Source organism: Leopardus geoffroyi, chromosome E3, assembly GCF_018350155.1.
Source record: "Leopardus geoffroyi isolate Oge1 chromosome E3, O.geoffroyi_Oge1_pat1.0, whole genome shotgun sequence".
In the NCBI taxonomy this organism is placed as follows: domain Eukaryota; kingdom Metazoa; phylum Chordata; class Mammalia; order Carnivora; family Felidae; genus Leopardus; species Leopardus geoffroyi.
In genome coordinates, this window is record NC_059340.1 from 10,972,881 (window position 1) to 10,996,918 (window position 24,038).

The 24,038-nt window shown below is 45.8% G+C and overlaps 2 protein-coding genes and 1 long non-coding RNA gene across 17 annotated transcripts in view; 2 read left to right on the forward strand and 1 right to left on the reverse strand.

The window, feature by feature from the left end:
- The window catches only part of LOC123589209 (general transcription factor II-I repeat domain-containing protein 2B), a 51,151-nt gene extending 47,184 nt beyond the window's left edge, over positions 1-3,967 (reverse strand). For 10 of the 13 annotated variants that reach the window (XR_006708218.1, XM_045460972.1, XM_045460977.1 and 7 more), the window contains exon 1: positions 3,442-3,633. The gene's annotated coding sequence lies outside the window, so the exon portion shown is untranslated. Of the gene's footprint in view, positions 1-3,044; positions 3,065-3,441 lie in introns of those variants that run through there. The other 3 variants (XM_045460970.1, XM_045460975.1, XM_045460971.1) reach the window with 3 other exon arrangements.
- On the forward strand, positions 3,122-12,036 carry LOC123589213. Its single transcript, XR_006708219.1, has 4 exons — positions 3,122-3,433; positions 4,237-4,300; positions 9,339-9,458; positions 11,136-12,036. It is a non-coding gene; the product is annotated as an uncharacterized LOC123589213 (long non-coding RNA).
- Positions 12,037-19,504: 7,468 nt separating this feature from the next.
- The window catches only part of RCC1L (RCC1 like), a 35,955-nt gene continuing 31,421 nt past the window's right edge, over positions 19,505-24,038 (forward strand). For 2 of the 3 annotated variants that reach the window (XM_045460985.1, XM_045460987.1), the window contains exon 1: positions 20,296-20,679. In XM_045460985.1, the coding sequence (XP_045316941.1) occupies positions 20,359-20,679 (321 nt within the window). In that variant the 5' untranslated portion in view covers positions 20,296-20,358. Of the gene's footprint in view, positions 20,680-24,038 lie in introns of all 3 variants that reach the window. The other variant, XM_045460986.1, reaches the window with a different exon arrangement.

Genomic DNA, 24,038 nt, shown 5'->3' on the forward strand with positions numbered 1-24,038 from the left:
TCATCTGCTCCATTTGGCAAACCCCTCACATCTTGAAATAGTGGCCCAGTTTATTTTTCAGACTGTTTCTGGGTTTTCCTTTCCAAAGGTGAATTTTTCAGGTGTCTGAGGCCTTTCTTTTATTATTAAAAAACCTTTTTTTTTTTTTGTTTATTTATTTTTGAGAGCGAGAGAGAGCATGAGCAGGGGAGGGGCAGAGAGGGAGACACAGAATCCAAAGCGGGTTCCAGGCTCTGAGCTGTCAACACAGAGTCCAATGCGGGACTCGAATGCGCAAACTGTGAGATCATGACCTGAGCCGAAGTCGGGACACTCAACCCACCGAGCCATCTGGGCGCCCCTCGGAGACCTTGATTTTAATTAAGTTCCTGAGTTATCACCTTCTCCAAAGTTCGGGCCACAGTAAATGGGAACTATAAACTCAAGTGGACCTATTCAACATTCAACACAAATGTATGGAGGGGGTTAAAGGTACCGACTTCCAGTCATAAAATAGGAAGTCCTGGGGCTATAACGCACAGGATGGCAACTAGAGTTAACAATACTGTACTGTATGTTTGAAAGTTGCTAAGAGGATGAATGTTAGAAGTTCTCATTACAAGAAAACAACAATGCGTGGGGCGCCTGGTGGTTCAGTCGGTAAAGCATCCAATTCTTGACCTCACCTCAGGTCATGATCTCACGGTTCATGAGATTGAGCCCCTTGTCCGGCTCTGTGCTGACGGTGCGGAGCCTGCTTGGGATTCTCTCTCTGCCCCTCTCTGCCCCTTGTCTGTGTTCTCTCTCTCTCTAAAAATAAATAAACATTAAAAAACAAAATTTGTAACTTACATGAGGTGATGTTGCTTAAACTAGTTGTGATCATATTGCAATAAATACATATAGTAAATCACTACACTGTACATCTAAAACTAACACAACGTTACATGCCGATAATATCTCAATAAAGCCAGATAAAAACTTAAAAAGAAAGTAACAACAGGGGTGCCGGAGTGGCTGAGTCAGTTGAGTGTCCGACTCTTGATTTTGGCTCAGGCCATTATCTCAGAATTCGTGAGACTGAGCCCCGTATCAGGCTTTGTGCTGGCAGCATGGAGCCTGCTTGTGATTCTCTCTCTCTTTCTCTGCCCCTCCCTGGCTCATGCGCATGATTTCTCTCTCTCTCTCTCTCAAAACAAATAAATAAATATTAAAAAAAATAACAGGGGCACCTGGGTGGCTCAGTCCATTACATTTCTGACATCAGCTCAGGTCATGATCTCACGGTTCATGGACTGGAGCCCCGCATGGGGTTTGTGAGTTTGAGCCCCACATCAGGCTTTCTACTGTCAGTGCAGGGCCTGCCTTGGATCCTCTGTCCCCCTCTCTCTCTGCGCCCCCCACTGGTGCGCTCTCTTCCTTTCAAAAATGAAAGAAGCATTAAATTAAAAAATATATAAATGGGGCGCCTGGGTGGCTCAGTCGGTCGAGCTTCCGACTTTGGCTCGTGTCATGAACTCGCAGTTCATGAGTTTGAGCCCCGCGTCAGGCTCTGTGCTGACAGCTGGGAGCCTGGAGCCTGCTTTGGATTCTGTGTCTCCCTCCCTCTTTGCCCCTTCCCCGCTTGGGCAGTCTCTCTCAAAAATAAAGATTAAAAAAAATTAAAATAAATAAATATCAATAAATTTCAAGACAACAAGGTATTCTATTTTGCAATTAGCAAGGAATATGGAAGAGAACAAGAAATAATACGTATTTTCAAGGTCACAGAATAAGATTAGTCAAGTTTAAATATTAACAACTAGTCAAGAACTTTAGCTTAGCCAAAATTAACTAATAAAAACTTAAAAACACATTTTGAGCACCCAGCACACTCTGCTCACAGGAAGGGCACCAAGAAAGAAAGGTGAATAAATTCCACCTCCACTGCTCTCAAGTGAGACAGACCTCCATAGACCGGGCGGAATAACAGGTAATAAAGGCTAAATGAAAGCCACACCACCCCTGAAATGGTCCAGGGCATGTGGAAACAGAGTAACCGAAAGGGATAAGATGATGAAGGCACGCCAGCATGATTTCCAAGTTGGGCAGCTTGAGAGTGAGGAAGAGAATGTCCAGGCATTCCAGGTAAAGGTCCTGGTAAAGACCCAGAGCTCAGGCAGCCCACTTCAGGAAGTCACCGGCAGGCAGGCCGGTAGAAATGAGAACCAGTCCACATCAGCACTGCAGGTTAACACCTGTTGCAGCCTGACACCGAGTCCTGTGGGTACTGAAGGCCCCCTGTGCCAGTCACACAAACCATTACCAGCAGGCCACCAAAACATGAAAACTTTTCCCCTCGAAAGGCAAATTTGGGCTCAGCAATTCCACTCCTTGGTATATACCGAAGAGTAAAAAACAGGTCCTCACAAAAACATGTGCACGAATGTCCATCGTACAGCATTACTCATTACAGCCAAGAAGTAGAAACAACCCAAATATCCATTGGCGGGGAGGGGGAAACATGGCATATCTATACTATACAATGGATCACTACTCAGCCATAAAAAAGAAGTTAAAGACACAGACTCCTAAGGATGACCCCATCTACCGGGAAACGTCCAGAACAGGCAGAACCACCGAGGTAGACAGGACACTGGCGGTTGCAGGGGGCTGGGAAGGGGAAGGGGGCTTCTTTTTGGGTGACGGAAAAGTGCTGATACGACGGCGGTGACTGCACAGCTCTCTTGAGTGGACCCAAAACCATGGATCATACACTATAAAAGGCACACTTGACGACCTATCTCAATAAAGCCGTTACTAAAACAGCTAAGCTTGGGTCTGACCGGCGGAGAATGCCCTTCCGCCCTTGAACTCTAAGCCATCACCGTGACGGACCGCAGCACGGGGTCGGTAGCTCCTCTTCTAACAGACAGGGCGCCCCAGTCCGCTCGCTACCACAATCCACGCGAGAACCCAAGCGGGGGACCCTTCGCCACGCGCGACGCGGGGGGCGGAGTCCCACGCCTTCGCCGTGTCGCCCCGGCAGTTACCAGGCAACAGCCGCGGCCCCGCCCCTCACTTACCCAATCAAGCACGTCCGCACGCAGCGGGAGAGCCCCACGTACGCCAGGCCGAGCGTGACCTCACGCGCACCGGGCCCAGAGAGCCCAGAGCTTACAGACGCCCGCCCCCGCCGCCCCCGCCCAGCCAATCAGAGAGGACAGGGCTGCGCGTCCGTGCGCGCGACCGTTGTCCCCGCGGCGGGGTTTCCCTGCCCCACCCCCACTCCTGAGCCCGGCCCGCGGGGAACGGGGTTCTGGGGCAGCCGGGACGGCGACAGGGGCGCCTCCCGCCGTGCGCCTGGACGGCCGGCCTGCCTCCCCCGCCCCAGTCTTCCCACTGGCCAGCCCCGCGAGCGTAGAAAGTTCCAGGAGAAGCACCCGCTCTTAATGGCGGCCGCGGCGGGGGCCGGGTACGCACCTGAGGTCCCCGGCGGCGGGCAGCGCCGGGTCGGCAGAGGGGTCTGAGGGCTGGACCGCCGGGGAGCGGCCGTGGGGAGCGGTGGCGGCCCTGGCGGCGAAGAGGCGGGGCGCGGCGTGGGGGCGGCGGCCGGGGCCCGGCTCTCCACTATCCCTCCTTTTTCTCTTTCTTTCTTCACCCCCCCACCCCCGTTGTTGGTTTTTTTTTTTTTTTTTTTTTTTTTTTTGGCTTCCTGGAAGGCAGCCTCCACTCGTGTGTCCGCAGCGCCCCCAGTGGGCGTTGCCGTTTCCGGTGCTGTGGAATCCAGGGAAGCTGCACGCCGGATTTGTTTGCAGGCTCAGCCGCGGTCCGCAGAAGGCCAGGCGTGCGCCTCGGTCCCCAGCTTTTGATGAGTGGCTGGCACGTGTCCCGCCTCACCCCTGCACACCGCCCCCAGACGTGGGCCTCCTTTCATGCAGTTGTTTAATACGGTATTTTGCACGCCTGTAGCTTGTGGCTTTAAAGCGGTGAGGTTGCAACTCGACGGACCCGAGACTCTGTCTTGAAGCCATCGAGTTATTTGTCAGGAACTGTAACGGCGTGTCCCGACCTTTTGGTAGGGTCAGTGCCATCGCCAACCAATCTTGAGCCTTTCATCCGTTGGTGGTGGCGCTCCAGCAAATAGCCCAGTATTACAGTAGTGTTATTTCTTCTTAGTTACGCTTTACGTGTATTATTGTGCCAAAAGGAGAAAAGAACAGAAACCATTTACCTACCCATCGCTCAGATTTAACCTGTGCCATATTTATTTCATAGTTTTAAGAAATATTACAGAGACACAACCGAAGGCACTGTTCTTATTCCCTTCTCTTCCCCACGGGTAATTACTGTCTCGCAGTTTATATGTTCTAGTACACGTTTTCTTTCTGTCTGTCTTTCCTTCTAAGTAGGCTCCACTCCCAGCACAGAGCTCAGTACAGGGCAGAACTCAACCCTGAGATCAAGACCTGAGCTGTGATCAGAGTCCGGGAACCGGCAGAGTCACCTAGGTGCTCCACTAATATACATTTATTTTGCAAAAAGACAAGTGTCTCAAATTTGCTGAGACTTTCTTTCTGTAAGTGTCTATCAAAGATATGCTTTCTAGCAGATGCTATTAAAAAAAAAACAAACAAAAAAACAACCCTGTCCTTTCAGGGCACCTGGGTGGCTCAGTGGTTTAACATCTGACTCTTGATCTCACCTCAGATCAAGATCTCACACTCCATGAGATCCAGTCCCTAGTCGGGCTCTGCACGGTCAGCGTGAAGCCTGCTTGGGATTCTCCCTCTCTCTCTCTCTATCTCTGTCTCTCTCTCTGTCTCTGTCCCTCACCTGCCCACGCTTTCTTTCTCTCTCTAAGTAAATAAACATTAAAAAAAAACCGTATCCTTTCAAAGTAAAGCTAACAATTCAACAAGTAATTTTGAAAGTATCACAAACCAAGAAACAGATTCTCGACTATAGATAACAAGCTGGTTACTTAGAGGGGAGGGGGGTGGGGATTAAAGAGAATACACTTACCATGACGAGCGCTCAGTGATGTATAGCAGTGTTGAATCACTGTATTATATACCTGAAACTAATATAACAGTGTATATTGACGATACTGGGATTAAAAAAAAAAAACTTAATTAGAAAAGTCCCTGCTTCAGGGGCACCTGGGTGGCTCAGACTGTTGAGCATCCAACTTCGGCTTGTGTCATGATCTCACAGTTCATGGGTTCAAGCCCTGTGTTGGGCTCTGTGCTGACAGCTTGGAGCCTGCAGCCTGCTTCAGATTCTGTGTCCCTGTCTCTCCCTCTCAAAAATGAGCATTAAAAATTTTTTTTCAAAGTGCCTGCTTTTTTGACATTATTTTAATTTTTAAAATTTTTATTATTTTTTAATGTTTATTTATTTTTGAGAGAGAGAGAGAGAGAGCAGAGGAGGGGCAGAGAGAGAGAGGAGGCAGAGAATCCAAAGCAGGCTCCGAGCTGTCAGCACAAAGCCTGATGTGGGCCTTGAACTCGCCAACCATGAGATCATGACCTGAACCGCAGTCGGACGGACGCTCAACCGACTGAGCCACCCAGGTGCCCCTTGATGTTATTTTTAAAAGAGATGTTGGAAAATATTCCCATTATGTTACTGTTGATTCTCTTCATTCCAAAGAGTTGTGTTCTATGAAGTTAGGCAAACAGTGAGCAAGACTGAACCACTACTCCGTGGGGTAATACAAGGTTAGGTTTCTGCCAGCCTCTGGTCATGACATTTTTGCGAACCTGTCAATACGTAACCCTGTTTTATGTGTGTGTCTGTTCAAAGACACCTTATGTAACATGCATTATCAATTCATTAGTTGAACTGATGGCCAACAGCACTATCTATATACAGCTCATGCCTGAGGGAACCTTACCTAACAGGTATTTTCTTTTTTTTTTTTTTTCCAACGTTTATTTATTTTTGGGACAGAGAGAGACAGAGCATGAACGGGGGAGGGGCAGAGAGAGAGGGAGACACAGAATCAGAAACAGGCTCCAGGCTCTGAGCCGTCAGCCCAGAGCCTGACACAGGGCTCAAACCCACGGACCGCGAGATCGTGACCTGGCTGAAGTCGGACGCTTAACCGACTGCGCCACCCAGGCGCCCCTATACTTAATGCTTTTTTAAAAATGTTTATTTATTTTGAGAGAGAGACAGAGAGTGAGCAAGGGAGGGGCAGAGAGAGAGGGAGACACAGAATCAGAAACAGGCTCCAGGCTCTGAGCCGTCAGCCCAGAGCCCGACGCGGGGCTCGAACTCACGGACCGCGAGATCGTGACCTGGCTGAAGTCGGACGCTTAACCGACTGCGCCACCCAGGCGCCCCCCTAACAGGTATTTTCTACTTAAGGCACATCACAGCCTTCTTGTGCTTAGGGGCACCAGACAACAGTTGAGCACTATGTCTGAGAGCCACTTTAAGCAGCAAAATCACCAACAAGGAAGCACAAAATGTGGAAAACGTAGCATTAAAAAGACCAGGGAAGGGTGCATGGGTGGCTCCATCGGTTAAGTGTCTGACTTCGGCTCAGGTCACGCTATCGCAATTGGGGAGTTCGAGCCCCTGCATCAGGCTCTGTGCTGACAGCTCGGAGTCTGGAGCCTGTGTCAGATTCTGTGTCTACCACTTTCTCTGCCCCTCTCGCTCATGCTCTGTCTCAAAAATAAACATTAAAAAAAAAAAAAAAAAAAAAGACCAGGGAAAGGACACTTGTTTACAGCGCGAGAGCTGACACAAGCGTGCCCACCTCGGCTGGGAAGTGTGCATCAGGCAATGCCCAGTTGTTTTCTTGCCACTGGGCGCGTGTCTGAGGATGACCAAGAAAGCATGAATGGGGGGGCGCCTGGGTGGCGCAGTCGGTTGAGCGTCTGACTTCAGCCAGGTCACGATCTCGCGGTCCGTGAGTTCGAGCCCCGCGTCAGGCTCTGGGCTGATGGCTCAGAGCCTGGAGCCTGTTTCCGATTCTGTGTCTCCCTCTCTCTCTGCTCCTCCCCCGTTCATGCTCTGTCTCTCTCTGTCCCAAAAATAAATACACGTTGAAAAAAAAATTAAAAAAAATAAAATAAAATGTCAAAACACGCCACTGGTTTGAAAGAGCAGCTGACATCAACAAGAGTCTGATTTCTCTCCTCTTATTCTCCCTTGAGCCCACTCCAGCTAGCCACCCCCCACCCCGACTCCACTAAAACTGTTCACTCCAAGGTCACGAGTGACCCCCGCATCGCTCGCCATTTTTCAGTTTGTGAGTCGCTTGATCTGTCAGCACTTGACACGACCATTCCCCGGCGCTGTCCTGGATCTCTTCGCTGCCTGCTCTCACTCCTTAGATGACTGTGTCCAATCTCCGGTCTTTACAAACCTTCCATATGGTGATGCTTCTCAAGTAGGTATCTTCAGCCCCGCCCGCTCACCTCCAGCTTGGTTTGTACAACCGACTGGCTACTTTGACACTTCGCGGGGAGGAGGAAGAGGCAGCTCAAGCCAGACGCGTCCCACCCTCTCTGGGGATTCTCATGTGGTTCTTTCCCATCGCAGTTACTGGAGCGCCATTCTTCCAGTTACTTCGCTTCTCCCATTCCCGCTGCTCATCCTTCAGACAAGCCAGTCAGCTCCGGATTTCCTAAGTACCCTCTGACCACGACTACCACCACACTGGTCCAAGCCGCCATCGTCTCCTGCAACAGACTCCTAATTTGTCTCCCTGATCCTGCCCTTAACTCTCTTCAGACCCTTCTTAACACAGCAACTGGAAAAATCCTGGAACCCGTAACTCGTTTCACTCCTCTGCTCACAATTGTCTTGTAACTTTTCCATCTCAGAACAAAAGTAAAAGGTCCTGAGTTATGCTTCCAGCCAAGGTGAGGTCACCAGGATTGGATTCACCTTCTCGCCTGAAACAACTAAAAGACAAACACGAGAATAAAAAAATGCAATAGTAGGGGCGCCTGGGTGGCTGAGTCAGTTAAGCAACCTATTCTTGATTTCGGCTCTGGTCATGATCTCGCTGTTTGTGAGTTCTAGTCCCATATTGGGCTCTGCGCTGGCAGCACAGAACCTACTTGGGATCCTCTCTCTCCCTTCCCCGCTCTCTCCCTCTTTCTCTACCCCTCCTCCACTTGAGCTCCCTCTCTCTCTCTGAAAATAAATAAATAAAACTTTAAAGAATGCAATAATAAGGGAAAATTACGAGCAAGTCTGGGCACTAAATTTGCCAATTTGAGCGCAATGGACAAATTCCTTAAAAGACACAAGTTACCAAAGCTCATTCAAGAAAACTAGGTGATTTGGGGCGCCTGGGTGCTTCAATCAGTTGAGCATCCAACTTCAGCTCAGGTCATGATCTTGTGGTGTGAGAGTTCGAGCCCCGCATCTGGCTCTGTGCTGACAGCTCAGAGCCTGGAGCCTGCTCTGGATTCTGTGTCTCCCTCTCTCTGCCCCTCCCCCTGCCTCAAAATAATAAACTTAAAAAAATTAAAAAAAAAAAAAAAAGAAAACTAGGTAACTTGAATAACTCTGTATCTATTTAAAAAATTGAAAGTTAAGTTAAAAACCTTCCCATGAAGAAAAATCCCAGGCCCAGATGATTTCACTGATGGTATCTACGAAAACTTTAAGGTAAAAAGCAAATCTACACGGAAGCACCTGGGTGGCTCAGTCCGTTGGGCAACCACCTTCAACTCAGGTTGTGATCTCATGGTCTGTGGGTTCAAGCCCCGCGTCGGGCTTTGTGCTGACAGCTCAGAGCCTGGAGCCTGCTTCAGATTCTGTGTCTCCCTCTCTCTCTTCTCCCCGCTTGTGTTCTATAAAAAATAAATAAACATTAAAAAAAAATCGACACAAACTCTTCTCAAAGGCCAAAGAGGAGGAAATACTTTCTAACTCATTCTAGGAAGCCAGCATTGCCATGATACCAAAACCAAAGACATCACAAGAAAAGCACTAATAAGACCAATGTCTCTCATGAACACAGATATAAAAATTCCCAATAAGCTTTTCCCCCCAATTAAAAAAATTGTGGTAAAATACACACAACATACGATTTGCCATCCTAACCGTTTTAAAAAATTATTTGTTTGTTTGTTTGTTTATTTATTTATTATTAAAAACATTTTAAAAAATGTTATTTATTTTTGAGACAGAGAGAGACAGAGCACGAACAGGGGAGGGTCAGAGAGAGGGAGACATAGAATCTGAAACAGGCTCCAGGCTCTGAGCTGTCAGCACAGAGCCCGACGCGGGGCTCGAACTCACGGACCGCGAGATCATGACCTGAGCTGAAGTAGGATGCCCAACCGACTGAGCCACCCAGGTGCCCCTAAAAAATAATTTTAATGTTTATTTATTTACTTGTTTAGAGAGCCAGATGTGGGGCTCAGCCCCATGAGTCAGGAGATCGTGACCTGAGCCGAAATCAAGAGTCGGATGCTCAACCAAATGAGCCACCCGGGCACCCCCCATCCTAATCATTTTTCAAGGTACAGTTCAGTGGTATTAAATGCCTTCATAATGTGCAATCGCCACCATTTATCTCTGTCATTCTTGTCCTCTTGTGAAACTGACGCTCCATCCATATCCATTCAGTAGGATTCCTCATTCTCCCTCTGCCCAACTATCATACCACTTTCTGTCTGTGACTTTGCCTACTAAAGTGCCTTATAAGTGCAGTCACACAGCATTTGCCTTTTTAGAGCCAGCTTATTCCTGTAAGTGTATTTTGTATATGTCTGTTAAGTCTAGGTGGTTTATTGTCTTGTGTGATGCCTCCTTTTCCTTATTTATCCCCTTCTGCCTGGTTGCCCAATCCGTTATGAATGGGAGTGCTGAAGTCTCTAATTATTATCACAGAGCCGTCTGTTTCTCCCTGCGAGTCTGTCAGTTTTTGCCTCATATATTTTGATGGTGTATCATTAGGTGGGTGAATGTTTATTGTATCTTGCTATATTTTGTTAATATATAATATATAACGTCCTTCCTTGTCTCTTGGAATTGTTTTTAAGTCTATTTGGTGTGATATCAGTATAGCCATTCCTGATCTTTCGTTACCATTTGTATGGAATATCTTTTTCCATTTTTTTCACTTTCTTTTTAGTTTTTATTTTTTCAAGTTTATTTATTTTGAGAGAGAATCCCAAGTGGGCTCTAATGCTCCGTGTTGGGGCACCTGGGTGGTTCAGTCGGTTAAGGGTCCGCCTTCAGCTCAGGTCATGCATGATCTTGAGGTTCATGAGTTTGAGCCCTGCATCGGGCTCTGTGCGGACAGCTTGGAGCCTGGAGTCTGCTTTGGATTTTGGGTCTCCCTCTCTCTCTGCCCTTCCCCACTCACACTCTGTCTCTCTCTCTCAAAAATAAACATTAAAAAAATTAAACAAAAATAAATGAAAACTTCCAACCAGGCTCCAATGCTCTGTGCTGAGCCCAACTCAGGGCTCAATCTTATGAACCATGAGATCACAACCTAAGCTGAAAGCAAGATTGGATGCTTAACCAACTGAGCCCCCCAGGGCTCCCCATTTTTTCACTTTCAATGTTTGTGTCTTTGATGCAAAGTGAGCGTCTTATAGATGGCAAACATTTGGATCTTGTGTTTTTATCTTTTGGCCAATCTCTATCTTTTCATTGGAGAGTTTAATCCATTTACATTTAAAGTAACTACTGGGGCACCTGGCTGGCTCAGTCAGTAGAGTGTGACTCTTGATCTTGGGGTTTTAAGTTTGAGCCCCATGTTGGGTGTAGAGATTACTTAAAAAGTAAAGCGCTTACTGATAAGGAGGGGCTTACTTCTGTGTTGCACTACTTTCTAGGTGCCTTACAGCTTTTTTTTTGTCCCTCATTTCCTGTATTACAGTCTTCTTTTGTGCTTAGTTGAGTTTTATAGTGAAATGTTTAAATTCTTTTCTTATTTCCTTTTGTGCATATTCTATGGCTATCTTCTTTGGGGTTACTGTGCGGATTGCATTTAACATCCTAAAGTTGTAACATTCTAAATTTACACTTGCTTAACTTCAACGACATATGAAAACTCGGCTCTTTAATAGCTCCAACCCCGCCCTTTTGATCGCTGATGTCACAAAAATTACATCTTTATACACTGTGTGCCCAGAAACACAAACTAATAATTCTTTTTAAATGCATTACTCTCTTAAAACCTGTAGAAAAGAAGGCATGGAGTTTCAAACCAAAGTTACAAAAGGCTGTCCTTTCCCTACTGAATGGCCCTGACACCCTTGCTGAATATAAGCAAAAGGAGAGGGTTTGTTACCACTGCCCTGCAGGAAACGTTCAGATGAGTTCTATAAGCTGAAATGAAAACGTATTGGACGGTGACTTGAAGCCATACAGAGAAATAAAGATCTCAACAAAAGGAAGTGTATGGGCATCGATAAAAGCTGGCTTTATTGTAACAATGTTGGAGGTCAGGAAAAAGTTTTGTAAATAGAAGTGGTGATGGTTGCCCAACATTGTGAATTCAACTTATTGCACTGAATTGTAGCTTTAAAAATTGTTAAGATGATGCATTTTATGTTATGTATATTTTACCACAAACACTTTAAAGGTGAGAATTTCCCTCCACATGACGTAGCCATGCCACTCACAAGAATTTACCCCCAAGATAAAAGGAATATATGAGAATACAAGAACTCGTACGCCAATGTTCACAGCAGCTTTATTCATGATATCTGGATGCAGGAAACAAGTCAAATGTCAATCAACCGGTGAATCAAGAAACAAATTGTGGTACCCCATGTAATGGAACAGTACTCAGAATTAAAAATGAATGAATTGGGGCACCTGACTGGCTCAGTTGGTAGAACACGTGACTCTGGATCTCACGGTTATGAGCCAGAGCCCCATTTTGGTGTAGCAATTACTTAAAAAAAAAAAAAAAAAGAAAATGAAAATGAAATGAATTATGGGTACATGTAATCTCCAAATTCATCATGCTTAGTCAAAGAAGCCAGCCATAAAATAATCCATATTTTATGACTGTACATTTATAAAATTCTAGAAAGTGCAAACTATAGTTGACTCTTGAATAAAAAGATTTGAACTGCATGGGCCCACTTCTATGTGGGTTTTTTTTCAATAAACAACAAAAAGTACAGTAAATGTATTTTCCTTTTTATTATTTTTAATCTTTTAAAAAAGTTTATTCATTTTTGACAGAGAGAGACAGAGAGAGAGCACGAGCAGGGGAGGGGCAGAGAGGGAGAGAGAGAGAATCCCAAGCCGACTCCACATGCCCAGCACAGAGCCTGATGCAGGGCTCGAACTCACTAAACACGAGATCATGACCTGAGCCAAAATCAAGAGTCAGACACTCAACTGACTGAGCCACCCAGGCGCCCTTTTATTTTATTTTATTTTATATTTTATTTTATTTTATAAAGAGAGAGCATGCACAAGTGGGGGACAGTGGCAGAGGAGAGAGAGAGAGAGAGAGGGAGAGGGAGAGAGAGATGGCGACAGAGTCTCAAGCAGGCTCCGCCCTCAGCATGGAGCCCAATGTGGGGCTCAATTCCATGACCCTGGGATCATGACCTGAATTGAAATCAAGAGCCTGACACTCAAATGACTCAGCCACCCAGGCGCCCCTGTAAATGCATTTTCCTAATGATTTTCTTGACTGTTTCTTTTCCCTGGCTTACTTTACTGGAAGAATTCAGTATATATAGTGCATACAACATACAATGTATGCTAATTGACTGTGTTGTCAGTAAGGTTTCCAGTCAAGTGTAGGTTATTACTACATAAGTTTTTTGGGGGAGTCTGAAGTTACACTCAGATTTTAGACTGCATGGGCGCTGGGCACCCCAACCCCTCCACTGTTCAAAGATCAACTGTATCGCACAGTGTGGGGAAACAGCAATTTCCTAGCACCGGCGGTGGAAAAAGGGATTGACCACAAAAGGACAAGAAGATGCTTTTAGGGGGATGGAACCGTGCTGCACCTCAACTGTCGTGGTGCTCGCACAAGTGAGTAGTTTTCAAAATTCATCAGACTGTACAGTTTAAATGAATGCAGTTTATTATGCAAAAATTTACCCCGATATTGATGACTCAGCCGTTGACATTTCTGTATCATGAAGTTAAGCACATGCAGTCACACTGTTCTTCTCACGTCATCTTACGACTGCTAGCTTCCTACCATTACTTTTTTTTTTTTTTTTTTTTTTTTTTTACCATTACTATTTTTAATGAGAGTAAATGGTTTAGAAAACAAAACAGGACAGGGGCGCCTGGGTGGCTCGGTTCGACTCAGGTCATGATCTCGCGGTCCGTGAGTTCGAGCCCCGCGTTGGGCCCTGTGCTGACAGCTCAGAGCCTGGAGCCTGTTTCAGATTCTGTGTCTCCCTCACTCTGCCCCTCTCCTGTTCATGCTCTGTCTCTCTCTGTCTCAAAAATAAATAACCGTTAAAAAAATTTTTTTTTAAAAAAGAAAACAAAACAGGACAGGGGTGCCTGGGTGGCTCAGTTGGGTTGAGCATCCTACTCTTGATTTCGGCTCAGGTCACGATCTCATGGTTGTGAGATCGAGCCCCACGTCGGGCAAAGCATGGAGTGTGGAGCTGCTTGGGATTCTTTGTGCCTCCCCTGCTTGTGTGCTCACACACGGGTGCATGCTCTCGCTCTCTTCCAAAATAAATAAATAAACTTTAAAAATAAAAAAAAGTAGGACATTCATTTAAAAATTATTGTTTACTAAAAAAAATATTGTTTAATCTTTATCACACTACTTACATAGTATCTTCGTATGTTTCATAAAGTACATATGAGGACAGTCATGTGTGTAAATAATTCATATGTGTTTTTTCATGCTCACAAATTTTACCCATATGGATATATAATCAAAGTAATTTGGAGATTATTGCCCTAAAACTTTGGAAGATTCTGTTCTCAGAAAACTGATAGACAAACTTACCTATAAGCGAAGGGTTGAATTCATTCAAGCAGAGAGGACACACACTTATGTGATATGGGAAGACTCAAGATTGTTAAACGTCATTTGTTCGTGATTTTATCTCAGTTAGGTCATGAATTTAATCTAGTTCCAACAAAAGTCCCAGGGGGATCTTTCATGCAACTGACAAGATGATTTTAAAATTTATATGGAAGTATTATGAGTAGCAAAGGCAATTTTGTAAAAGAACAAAGAGGACTTGATTGAATAAAACTCAAAGCATAGTGTAAAGCTGTAGCCGTGGAACCCTTGTATATTAGTTCAAGAAAAGATCAGAAGGAACAGACTCCCAAAATTGACCCCTGTATATAGAAATGCATCATATGTTATAAATGACATTTTGTTTATTTGTTTATTTGTTTGTTTAAAGTAGGATTCATGCCTGGGCACCTGGGTGGCTCAGTCGGTTAAGTGTCGGACTTCGGCTCAGGTCATGATCTCAAGGTTCATGGGTTCAAGCCCCACATTGGGCTCTGTGCTGACAGCTCAGAGCCTGGAGCCTGCTTCAGATTCTGTGTCTCTCTCTCTCTCTGCCCCTCCCCTGCTCACACTCTGTCTCTCTCTCTGTAAAATAATTAAACGTTAAAAAAATTTTTTTTAAAGTAGGATTCATGCCCCTGAGATCAAGACCTGAGCTGAGATCAACAGTGAGACATTTAACTGACGGAGCCACCCAGAGGCCCCTATAAATGGCATTTTAAATCTTTAAAGTCTGTTATAGCCAGTTAATTATTTGGGGACAATCATATTCAGATAAAATATTAATAAATATACAATCATACCATTCACAAAAGTTAACTCCATATCTAAATATAAAAAATAAAAGTGCAGTACTAGATTAAGTGTTTTACAAATATTATACAACATAATTATATTATATAATCGGTAGTCTAACTAAGCAAGCAATAAAAAGAAAAGCTCTAGCGGATAAGATTAGTGCTGACTACATGAAAATAAAATTTTGTAGAAAGAAGGACACCACAAATTAAGCAAAAAGACAGGAGAAAATATTGCAACTCAGAACAAAAGGTTTCATGCAGATTATATCAAGTACTCCCCAAAATTAATACGAGACAATTCAACAGAAATGTGCCCAAGGATACGAATGGCCAAACAATTCTTGGTACAGGAAACATGTAATGCCAGTAACCACAAGGTATTCGACCTTCCTAGAGATTATAGAAATGGGAAAAAAAAAAATCAATGAGAGCTATGCTTTAGGTATTGGGCTGACAAACATTTTAAAAAGTTTCTATCAGGTGCTGGGTATACAGAAAAAAATGAATCAACTCATACTACTGAAGCACAACTTTTGGAGAACGAATTGAAAATAGCTATCAAAAATTTTAAAGTGAGCATTTCCCAGGGGCACCTGAGTGGCTCAGTCAGCAGAACGTGGGACTCTTGATCTCAGGGTCATGAGTTCAAGCCCCACATTGGGTGTGGAACCTACTCAAAAAAAAAAAAAAAAAGGGAAAAAGTTAAAATGAGCATTTTCTATGACCTGGCAGTTCTACCAGAATCTACCCAAGAGACACCCTCACACAGGTGCAAGTGGAAACATGTACCAGAACATTCATTGTAATATTGTAATAGCAAAAAAAAAAAAAAAAAAAAAAGAGGAAATAACCCAAATATCCACCAAAAGAATGGTTAACTAAGACTTATTCATACTAATATGCAAGAGTGAAAAAGAATGAGCTAAGTGAAAACAAATTGCTATGAAAGTATCTCCAATAGAGGTTCCTGGGGGACTCAGTTGGTTAAGTGTCTGACTCTTGATTTTGGTTCAGGTCATGATCTCATAGTTTGTGAGTTTGGGCTTCACGCTGCCTCCTTGGGATTCTCTCTCTTTCTCTCTCCCTCACTCTCTGCCCCTGCCCTGCTCATGCTCTCCCTCTCTCTCAAAATAAAATGAATAAACTAAAAAAATAAAAAAATAAATAAATTATCTCCAACATAGTTTTGAGTGAAAAGACAAGGGTGCAGAATGAGGTACATATTATATCATTTTCTTTAAACACACATGCAAGAACAACTTAAAAATATTTTTTCTATGGCAATGGATACATGTGGGGCTATGGTTAAAGAAACCCTTACCCTTTAGGGGCGTCCGGGGTGGCTCAGTTGGTTAAGCGTCCGACTTCGGCTCAGGTCATGATCTCACAGTTTGTGAGTTCAAGCCCCGCGTTGGGCTCTGTGCTGACAGCTTGGAGCGTGGAGTTTGCTTTGGATTCTGTGCCTCCCTCTCCCTTTCTGCTCCTCCCCTGCTCACTCTCTGTCTCTCAAAAATAAACACGGTGGGGGAGAAGGAGCCTTTACCTTTATCGCTATAAATCACTTAAGTAATTATTTTACAAAGAGACTTCATCATATATTAATTGCATAATTAAAAGTTAATAACAATAATTAAAGTATATATGACTCGGTAGGTTCACTCTTTCCCAGACCAGAGAATTTCAGCTATCCCAATGTAACAAAGAAATGAGAACATCTACAGGAAAACATCATCATAGGTGGGGGGAAAAACTGAGCTTGGTTAACACTAGTAGATATTTTAATACTCCAGGGGAGCTGATATTTCACTGTAGGACCATCTTTTTCCCCAGCAACAATATGGACAGAAACGCAAGAATTAGCATACAGCCAGTATATAAAACAACCAGGTTTTGATAGTAAAATATAAAGGCCCAGTTGTCACTACAAACCCAGCTCTTCATTGGCAAAACCGGCTTTTAGTCGATTTTATCCCATTTCTTGGTGAACAAGAGACACAAAATTGATGGGCAAGCATTGCCACCTAGTGGCTGTGGCTCACATTGCAGAATTCATCACTAATGCTTCTCAAACTAATGCTTCTATCTTTTGGATATACCTTAACAGTCAAATGTTTTATAAACTCAAGAGACCAGTGGCAGCTGGCTGGCTCAGTTGATGGAGTACATGACTCTTGATCTCGGGCCCCATGTTGGGTGTAGAGATTACTTTAAAAAATGTTTTTTTTTTTTAATTTTAAAATTTATTTATTTATTTTTGAGAGGGGTAGGGGGAGAGAACCAATCCCAAGCAGGCTCTGTGCTGTCAGTGTGGAGCCCGACGTGGGGCTCAAATCCACGGACCATGAGATGAAGACCTGAGCCAAAATCAAGAGTCAGATGCTTAACCGACTGAGCCACCCAGGCACCCCTAAAAAAATAAAATCTTTTAAAAAATAAATAAATTTAAGGGACCTACGTAGGGTTATCAATTAAAAAACATTTTTTTAATGCTTATTTATTTTTGAGAGAGAGTAAGACAGAGTGTGAGCAGGGGAGGGGGAGAGGGAGAGAGAGAGAGACAGACAGACAGACAGCATCCGAAGCAGGCTCCAGACTCTGAGCTGTCAGCACAGCGCCCGAAGCACCGAGATCATGACCTGAGCTGAGGTCGGAAGCTTAACTGACTGAGCCACCCAGGCGCCCCTGGGTTATCAATTTTTAAATTCTGACAAGTAAGGATGTTTTAAAAGCATAATCTATCACCATGGCCAGTAAAAGAACAGATACTTGAGGCCATGAACTCAGATAAAAGGATGGTCCTGTTTGTGCAAGAACAGTTGAAAACCGGACACACATTTCATGAATAAGCATTCTATAATGATGTTAATAATTGAGATGGTTAATTATGCTATTAAATACATCAACTTGACTGGGCTATGGGATGCCCAGACTGACGGTTAAACATTATTTCTGAGTGTCTGTGAAGGTGTTTCTGGAAGACATTATTAGCATTTGTATTGGCAGACCAGGTAGCGATTGCCTTCTCCAATGTGTGGGCCACACCCAACCCACTGAGGGTCCAACCCACTGAGGGCCGGAATGGAGCAAAAAAGGCAGAGGAAGGTTGAATTCTCTCTCTGCCTGGCTGTTTGAGATGCAGCGTCAGTCTCCCGACCTTGACCTGGGACTTACACCACTATTCCTGGTTCTCAGACCTTTGTACCCAGACTGGGAACTATACCTTTGGCTCTCCTGAGTGTCCAGCTTGCAGGTGGATCATGGGACTCCTGTTTCTACTAGTTCTGTTTCTCTGGAGAAACCTCACCAATGTGATAACATTTACATAATTCTTCTTTATCAATATATGTCTCAGACTGATAAATAAAAGCAGAGCTAGAGACAAGATCTTGTACACAGATACTTAATTTGGGAGGTACCAGGAGTGAAAGGGCAGGGAACGTTAATGTATAATGCTGTCCTTTTTTTTTTCCTTAAATGTTTATTTATTTTTGAGAGAGAGCAAGGGAGAGAGAGAGAGAGAGAGAGGCAGAGACAGAGAGTGAGCAGGGAAGGGGCAGAGAGAGGGAGACACAGAATCTGAAACAGGCTCCAGGCTCTGAGCTGTCAGCACAGAGCCCAATGTGGAGCTCGAACCCACAAGCTGTAAGATCATGACCTGAGCCGAAGTCAGATGATTAATCGACTGAGCCACCCAGGCGCCCCAATACGGTCCTTCTTACATACAGGCAAACTGCCTTTGAGCGTCTTTACCATTGGAATTGAAAAAACCATCCACCAGATCAGTATCCCATAGTTAAGTTCCAGAAGCTGTGTTGATCTGGCCCAGTAAAACGCTACCCTTGGCACAGCAGTGATGATTGGGCTATACGCCCTTGGCTAAGTTTATGTAGTTTATTACCATGGCCTGCCATGCTCCATCTGGTTTTTGCAGGAGCCAAACAAGTGAACTGAATGGGGTTAAGACGGGGAACCACCACCCCTGAATCGTCATCTTTGAAGATGGCACTCAGGTCTACAATTCCACCCGGGGTTGCAGTATGGCTTCTGATTTAATGCTGGCTGAGTCAAGACAGGAGGAGGGAAACAATACAAATTGCTGAGTATGTCTGTCCCAATTGTGTGCTCAGAACCAAGGAAATTTCCACAGGGTGGGTCCATGCACACCCTGACCCACTGAGAGACATGCCTCTGCCTGGCCCCATAAGCTCCCACTCTAACTGGGGTCCTTTCTAGCGTTTCAGGTTCTCTGGGGTCACTGCACAAATTTCTCCAGTGTATAACTCTGGTAAATAACCACAAATGCCTTTGGGGAACGATTAGAGTATTGCCTCTACTTGTGCTGGCTCTATGGGGTCCTTCCTCTAGCGGATTCTACCTCCCTTACAATTGCTGGACTCTGGTCTGAGAACTGGGTCAGATTTTTTCTGGTTCCTCAAGTCAAGGCAGCACTGTAGCTGTCGGCCCTTATACCTCATCCTTTGGAATATCATGGTCAGAGAGCCAATGGCATAGATCGCTGGTGTCATGGCCACTGCGGTGGCCACCCTGTCCTCGCTTCATCTACCAAGTCTACCTACCTTACTTGTGACAACGAAGTCCAGCTACCTGGCTCTGCTGTTCTGGAACGCTACCATCCTCCGGGGTCCCCAGTTTCGGGACAGTCTGTCCTCAGCACTAGGGACTAGTATTTGGGAACATCTATCATGGATCATAACGGGCCGTAAGAGGTCAAGTCTAGATATCTCATTCACTTAAAAAAACTCATTTCACGTTTTGATTTTTTTTTTTTTTTTAAACCTTCCTATAGAGGTGTGATCCAGAGAAAAGGACACAACTTGCTAAAGATACCTATCAGGTCAGTAGCAGAGCCAGGACTAGACCCACGTCCCCAGGTTCCTTCACGGAACTTCTGAGGAGGTGCCGGATCTTAGCAGGAGTCTGCCAGACATCTGCAGGGAAGAGGGCGGCGGGAAGAACATTCGAGGCACTCTGTGCAAACCAGGGAGGCCTGAAGCGGCCCTGGGATTCGGAAATTACAAGTAAAGCTACCTGACTCCAGTGGCGTGCGGGGCTGTGGGGCGAGTTGAGCTGGGGAAGAGGAAGCACTCTGGAAGGCGGCAGGGTCAGGGTCGGCGGCAGGGTCAGGGTCAGCGCCCGCGCCCGTAAGAACTGCACTCTAGCGCGCTCTGGCTGGAGCACGACTGATTGTCCTGGAAGCGGACGGGAAGGCTGCGACAAGGCAGGAAAACAGGGACAAGGGGAGACCACTACAAGGGAGTCGCGCAGAGCGGGCCACCCCTAAGTTTTACCTCTGCTAATCGACAAGCAACAAAGGCCTTCCGCTCCTGCCGGAGCTCAATAACGAGGCGTTCGACCGGCTGCGCAGCTCGGAGACCCGCCGCGCTCAGGAGAGCAGATCAGTGACCAAACTCCCAGCCCGGCACTCCGCCCACTTAGGCCCGCCGCTCCCCGGTTCCGCCCCGCCCCGCCCCCCGCCTCCCTTTAGCCAATGGCAGCCCTCGGCGCCTTTGCCTTCAGCCAGTAGTCGACGTGGCCTCGGACTCTGACGTCACGGAGTGGGGCCAAGGGTCACGCAAGATGGCGGCGCCCAGGAGGCGCTGAGGCGTGGAGCTGAGAATGGGGCTGGCGGCGCTGGCCGCCAGGGTTCGGCTGGGGTGGCGGCTTAGCGGGTCGGGACCGGAGCTGAGGCCGGGGCGAGGGCATTGGACGGCGGCCGGGCGCTCGCGGAGCCCGCGCGAGGCAGACACGCCCGTGTTCCAATATGTGGGCGAGCGCGCGGCCCGTGCCGACCGCATCTTCGTGTGGGGCTTCAGCTTCTCGGGGGCGCTGGGCGTGCCCACCTTCGTGCTGCCCGGCGCCGGGCCCGAGCCTCGCGCCGGCTCGCGGCCGCGACGCAGGATCCAACCTGTGCCCTACCGCCTGGAGCTGGACCAGAAGGTGCGGGCCGCGCCTCCCTCCCTCGGTCGCGCCCTCCGGCCTCCGCCACTGCTCCCCGAGGCCCTCTGCGAGAAGTTGGGAAGCCGGGTGGTCCGACGTCAGGGAGGAGGACCCTCGAGCGGGCTGCAGGCCCGGCAGGGGAAGGCGTTAGGGCGCTGCTCGCATTTATCGATTGGCCGAAACGTGCCCGTTTTGTGCCCGACTGGCGTCCTTCGCACGTCACACCCGGAGTCGGGGTTGTGATCAGTTACAGTTTAATTTCGTTGTGGCTACAGAATATATCTTCTTTACTTTCAGCCCTCTTAAATGTATCGAGACTTTGTTTCGTAGCCTAGCGTACGGTCTGCCCAAGAGAATGTTCCACGTGTGCCTGAAAAGGGATGTGTGTTCGGCTGTTGGCGGAGTTGATGTCAGGTCAAGTTAGTCGGTAACTGCTCGGTTAAAATATTATTTGCTCAGGCAGCTGCAGTGTTCGTCGTTAGCCGCTGATTGTTTTCAACAAATATCCCTGGGGGTAAAGGCTGTTCGCACCGAGTGATATCTGGGTCAGGTCAAATCAATGGAGCCTTGTGAATGGAGTCTTCCGGGGATCCACCAGACAGATGGATGGGAATGCTCCGGGAGTGGAGCTTTGAAGTTGCTTCAGTCCCTTTCTGTCCCCTCCAGTGGCTGAAAGACCGCTGGCTTGCGCTGTAATTGTGAGCTGTTGGTTTTCAGAGCCACTGCAGAGCTGAGCAGAGGTGGATGGGAATAGGTCAAGTTAAAATGCTGCAGAGCTTGCGGTTCTTAAGTAAGCTGCTTTTCTTGAGTAAACATTCCCTAGATTGCTTTAAGTCTTTGGGTAATTTTCAGAGTTCTGAAAAAATTGGTTCTGACGCTTGCCAGTTCTTTGTTGCCCTTCCATTTTCACTGATGTCACTCAGTCCATGTCCTTTTAATGTAATTACCGAGGTGGTTGGATCACATGTGCCATTTTGCTATGTCTTTCTTGTTTCTCTGTTCGCCTTTTGCTCCCTTCTTTTGTGTTAAATAGGTATTTTTCTAGTGTACCTTTTAAATCCCTTTGTTGGGTGTTTTGCTGTACATTTGAGGAGGTCTTTCTTGAGGTTATAATATCTGTCTTAACTTATCATAGTCTACTTTAGGTTAATAGCGACCTAATTCTGAAAAAACTTTGTTCCAGCAAAGCTCCATTTCTTCCTCTCCCCTTTATGTGGTTATTGTGATACACATTACATCTTCATACATTTTAAGCCCAGTAATACAATTTTACCATTATTGTTTTATGCAATTGTCTTTTAAATCATTTAAGGGACAAAAAGAGAAAAGATTTATTCATGCAGTGCTTTATAGTTACACTTATAATTCCGCTGAAGGCCCCCCTTCAGGACTTGTTAAGGCAGGTCTACTGAATTCGCTCAGTCTTTGTTTGGGCCTTTCCTGCTATCAGAATTCATTCTTGGTGGACAGTTTTTATCTTTTCAGCACTTTGAATATGTCATTCTGGTTTCTGGTCTCCCTGGTTTCTGATAAGAACTTAGCTGTTAAACTTATTGTTCCCTTGTCCTTGCTGAGTCCATTTTCTTTTGATGCCTTCAGGATTTTTCTCTTTGCCTGTCAACAGTTTAACTGTGATTTATTGAGTAGCTTTGATCTGCAGATTTATGTTTTCACAAAATTTGTAAGTGTTCTGCCATTTTTTAAAGCCTTTTTTTTTTTTTTTTTCTCCTCCTCCCCTTTCTCTCTTGCCCTCCTGAGACTCTAATTACATAGATGTTGGTACACTTGATGTTGTGTCCTAGGTCATAGGTCTCTGAGTCACTGTTCTTTTTTCTTCTTTTTACATCCTGTTCTTCGGAATGAATAATTTCACTTGATATTTCTTCAAGTGAACTGCTTCTTTCGTCTGCCATCTCACATCAGCTGCTGAGCCTGTTAGAGAATTCTTTCTCTTTGTTACTGTACTTTACAACCCTAGAAATTCCGTTTAACTTTTTTTGTTGTTGTTGTTGTTGTTGTTTTTTGTTTTGTTTTTTCAACGTTTTATTTATTTTTGGGACAGAGAGAGACAGAGCATGAACGGGGGAGGGGCAGAGAGAGAGGGAGACACAGGATCGGAAACAGGCTCCAGGCTCCGAGCCATCAGCCCAGAGCCCGACGCGGGGCTCGAACTCCCGGACCGCGAGATCGTGACCTGGCTGAAGTCGGACGCTTAACCGACTGCGCCACCCAGGCGCCCCTCCGTTTAACTTTTTAAAGTAGGCTCCGTATCCACTGTGGGGCTTGAACTCATGACACTGGGATCAAGAGTCAGATGCTGTACCCATTGAGTCAGCCAGGTGTCCCTCCCCCCCCATTTAACTTGTTAATGTTTTTATTTTTACATTCAGATTCCATAGCTGTGAAGTCATTGTCATCATGTTTTCCTTTCATTCTTTAAACACGGTTTTAAAATATTCTTTGAACAGTGGTTTATTTATTTATTTTTTTAATTATTTTTTTTTTTTAATTTTTTTTTCAAAGTTTATTTATTTTTGGGACAGAGAGAGACAGAGCGTGAACGGGGGAGGGGCAGCGAGAGAGGGAGACACAGAATCGGAAACAGGCTCCAGGCTCTGAGCCATCAGCCCAGAGCCCGACGCGGGGCTCGAACTCCCGGACCGCGAGATCGTGACCTGGCTGAAGTCGGACGCTTAACCGACTGCGCCACCCAGGCGCCCCTGAACAGTGGTTTATTGAAGTCTTTGATAACTCCAGCATGTGTCCCCTTAGTGTTGGTTTCTGTCAGCTGCTTTTGTCCCTTCTGTATAGTTCACGCTTTCTTGTTTCTTTGTAATTCTTTTACTTTTTGGTTAAAACCTGGACTTCTGGGTGATACTTTATAATGACTCTGGATTCTGATATTTTTCCCTTGAGGTTTTTTGTTTGTTTGTTTGTTTTTTGGTTTTTTAAGTAACTTGTATGTACTTCATGTGTAGAATTCATCTCCCCTGCGGTGCACGGCCACTGATGTCTTTGTTCAGGTTTTTGATTTGTCTCCCTCCCCCTCCTTTTTTTAGCCTGGCTTCTTGAGTGTCGCCCCCATCCGTGTACTTTTGCGGTCAGCCGATGACTCGGGCAGAGGTTGTGCTCAAACGCTTTGGGCTTCTAAGGTTTCTACCTTTGATTCTGAGTATAGGTTTGGAGACCACGTTTAGCGATCAGGCTGTTCTCATGTCTGCCTCAGCTTTACGTGGCCCTGGGTGCTCAGGTCTCCCATGTCCCCTCGTGGAGTTTGCCTGTCAGCCGTGGATGTGTGGAGAGCCTTCTGTGACAGCTTCATTTCTAGGATCGTTCCATCACCCTTCTGGCTGGTCTTC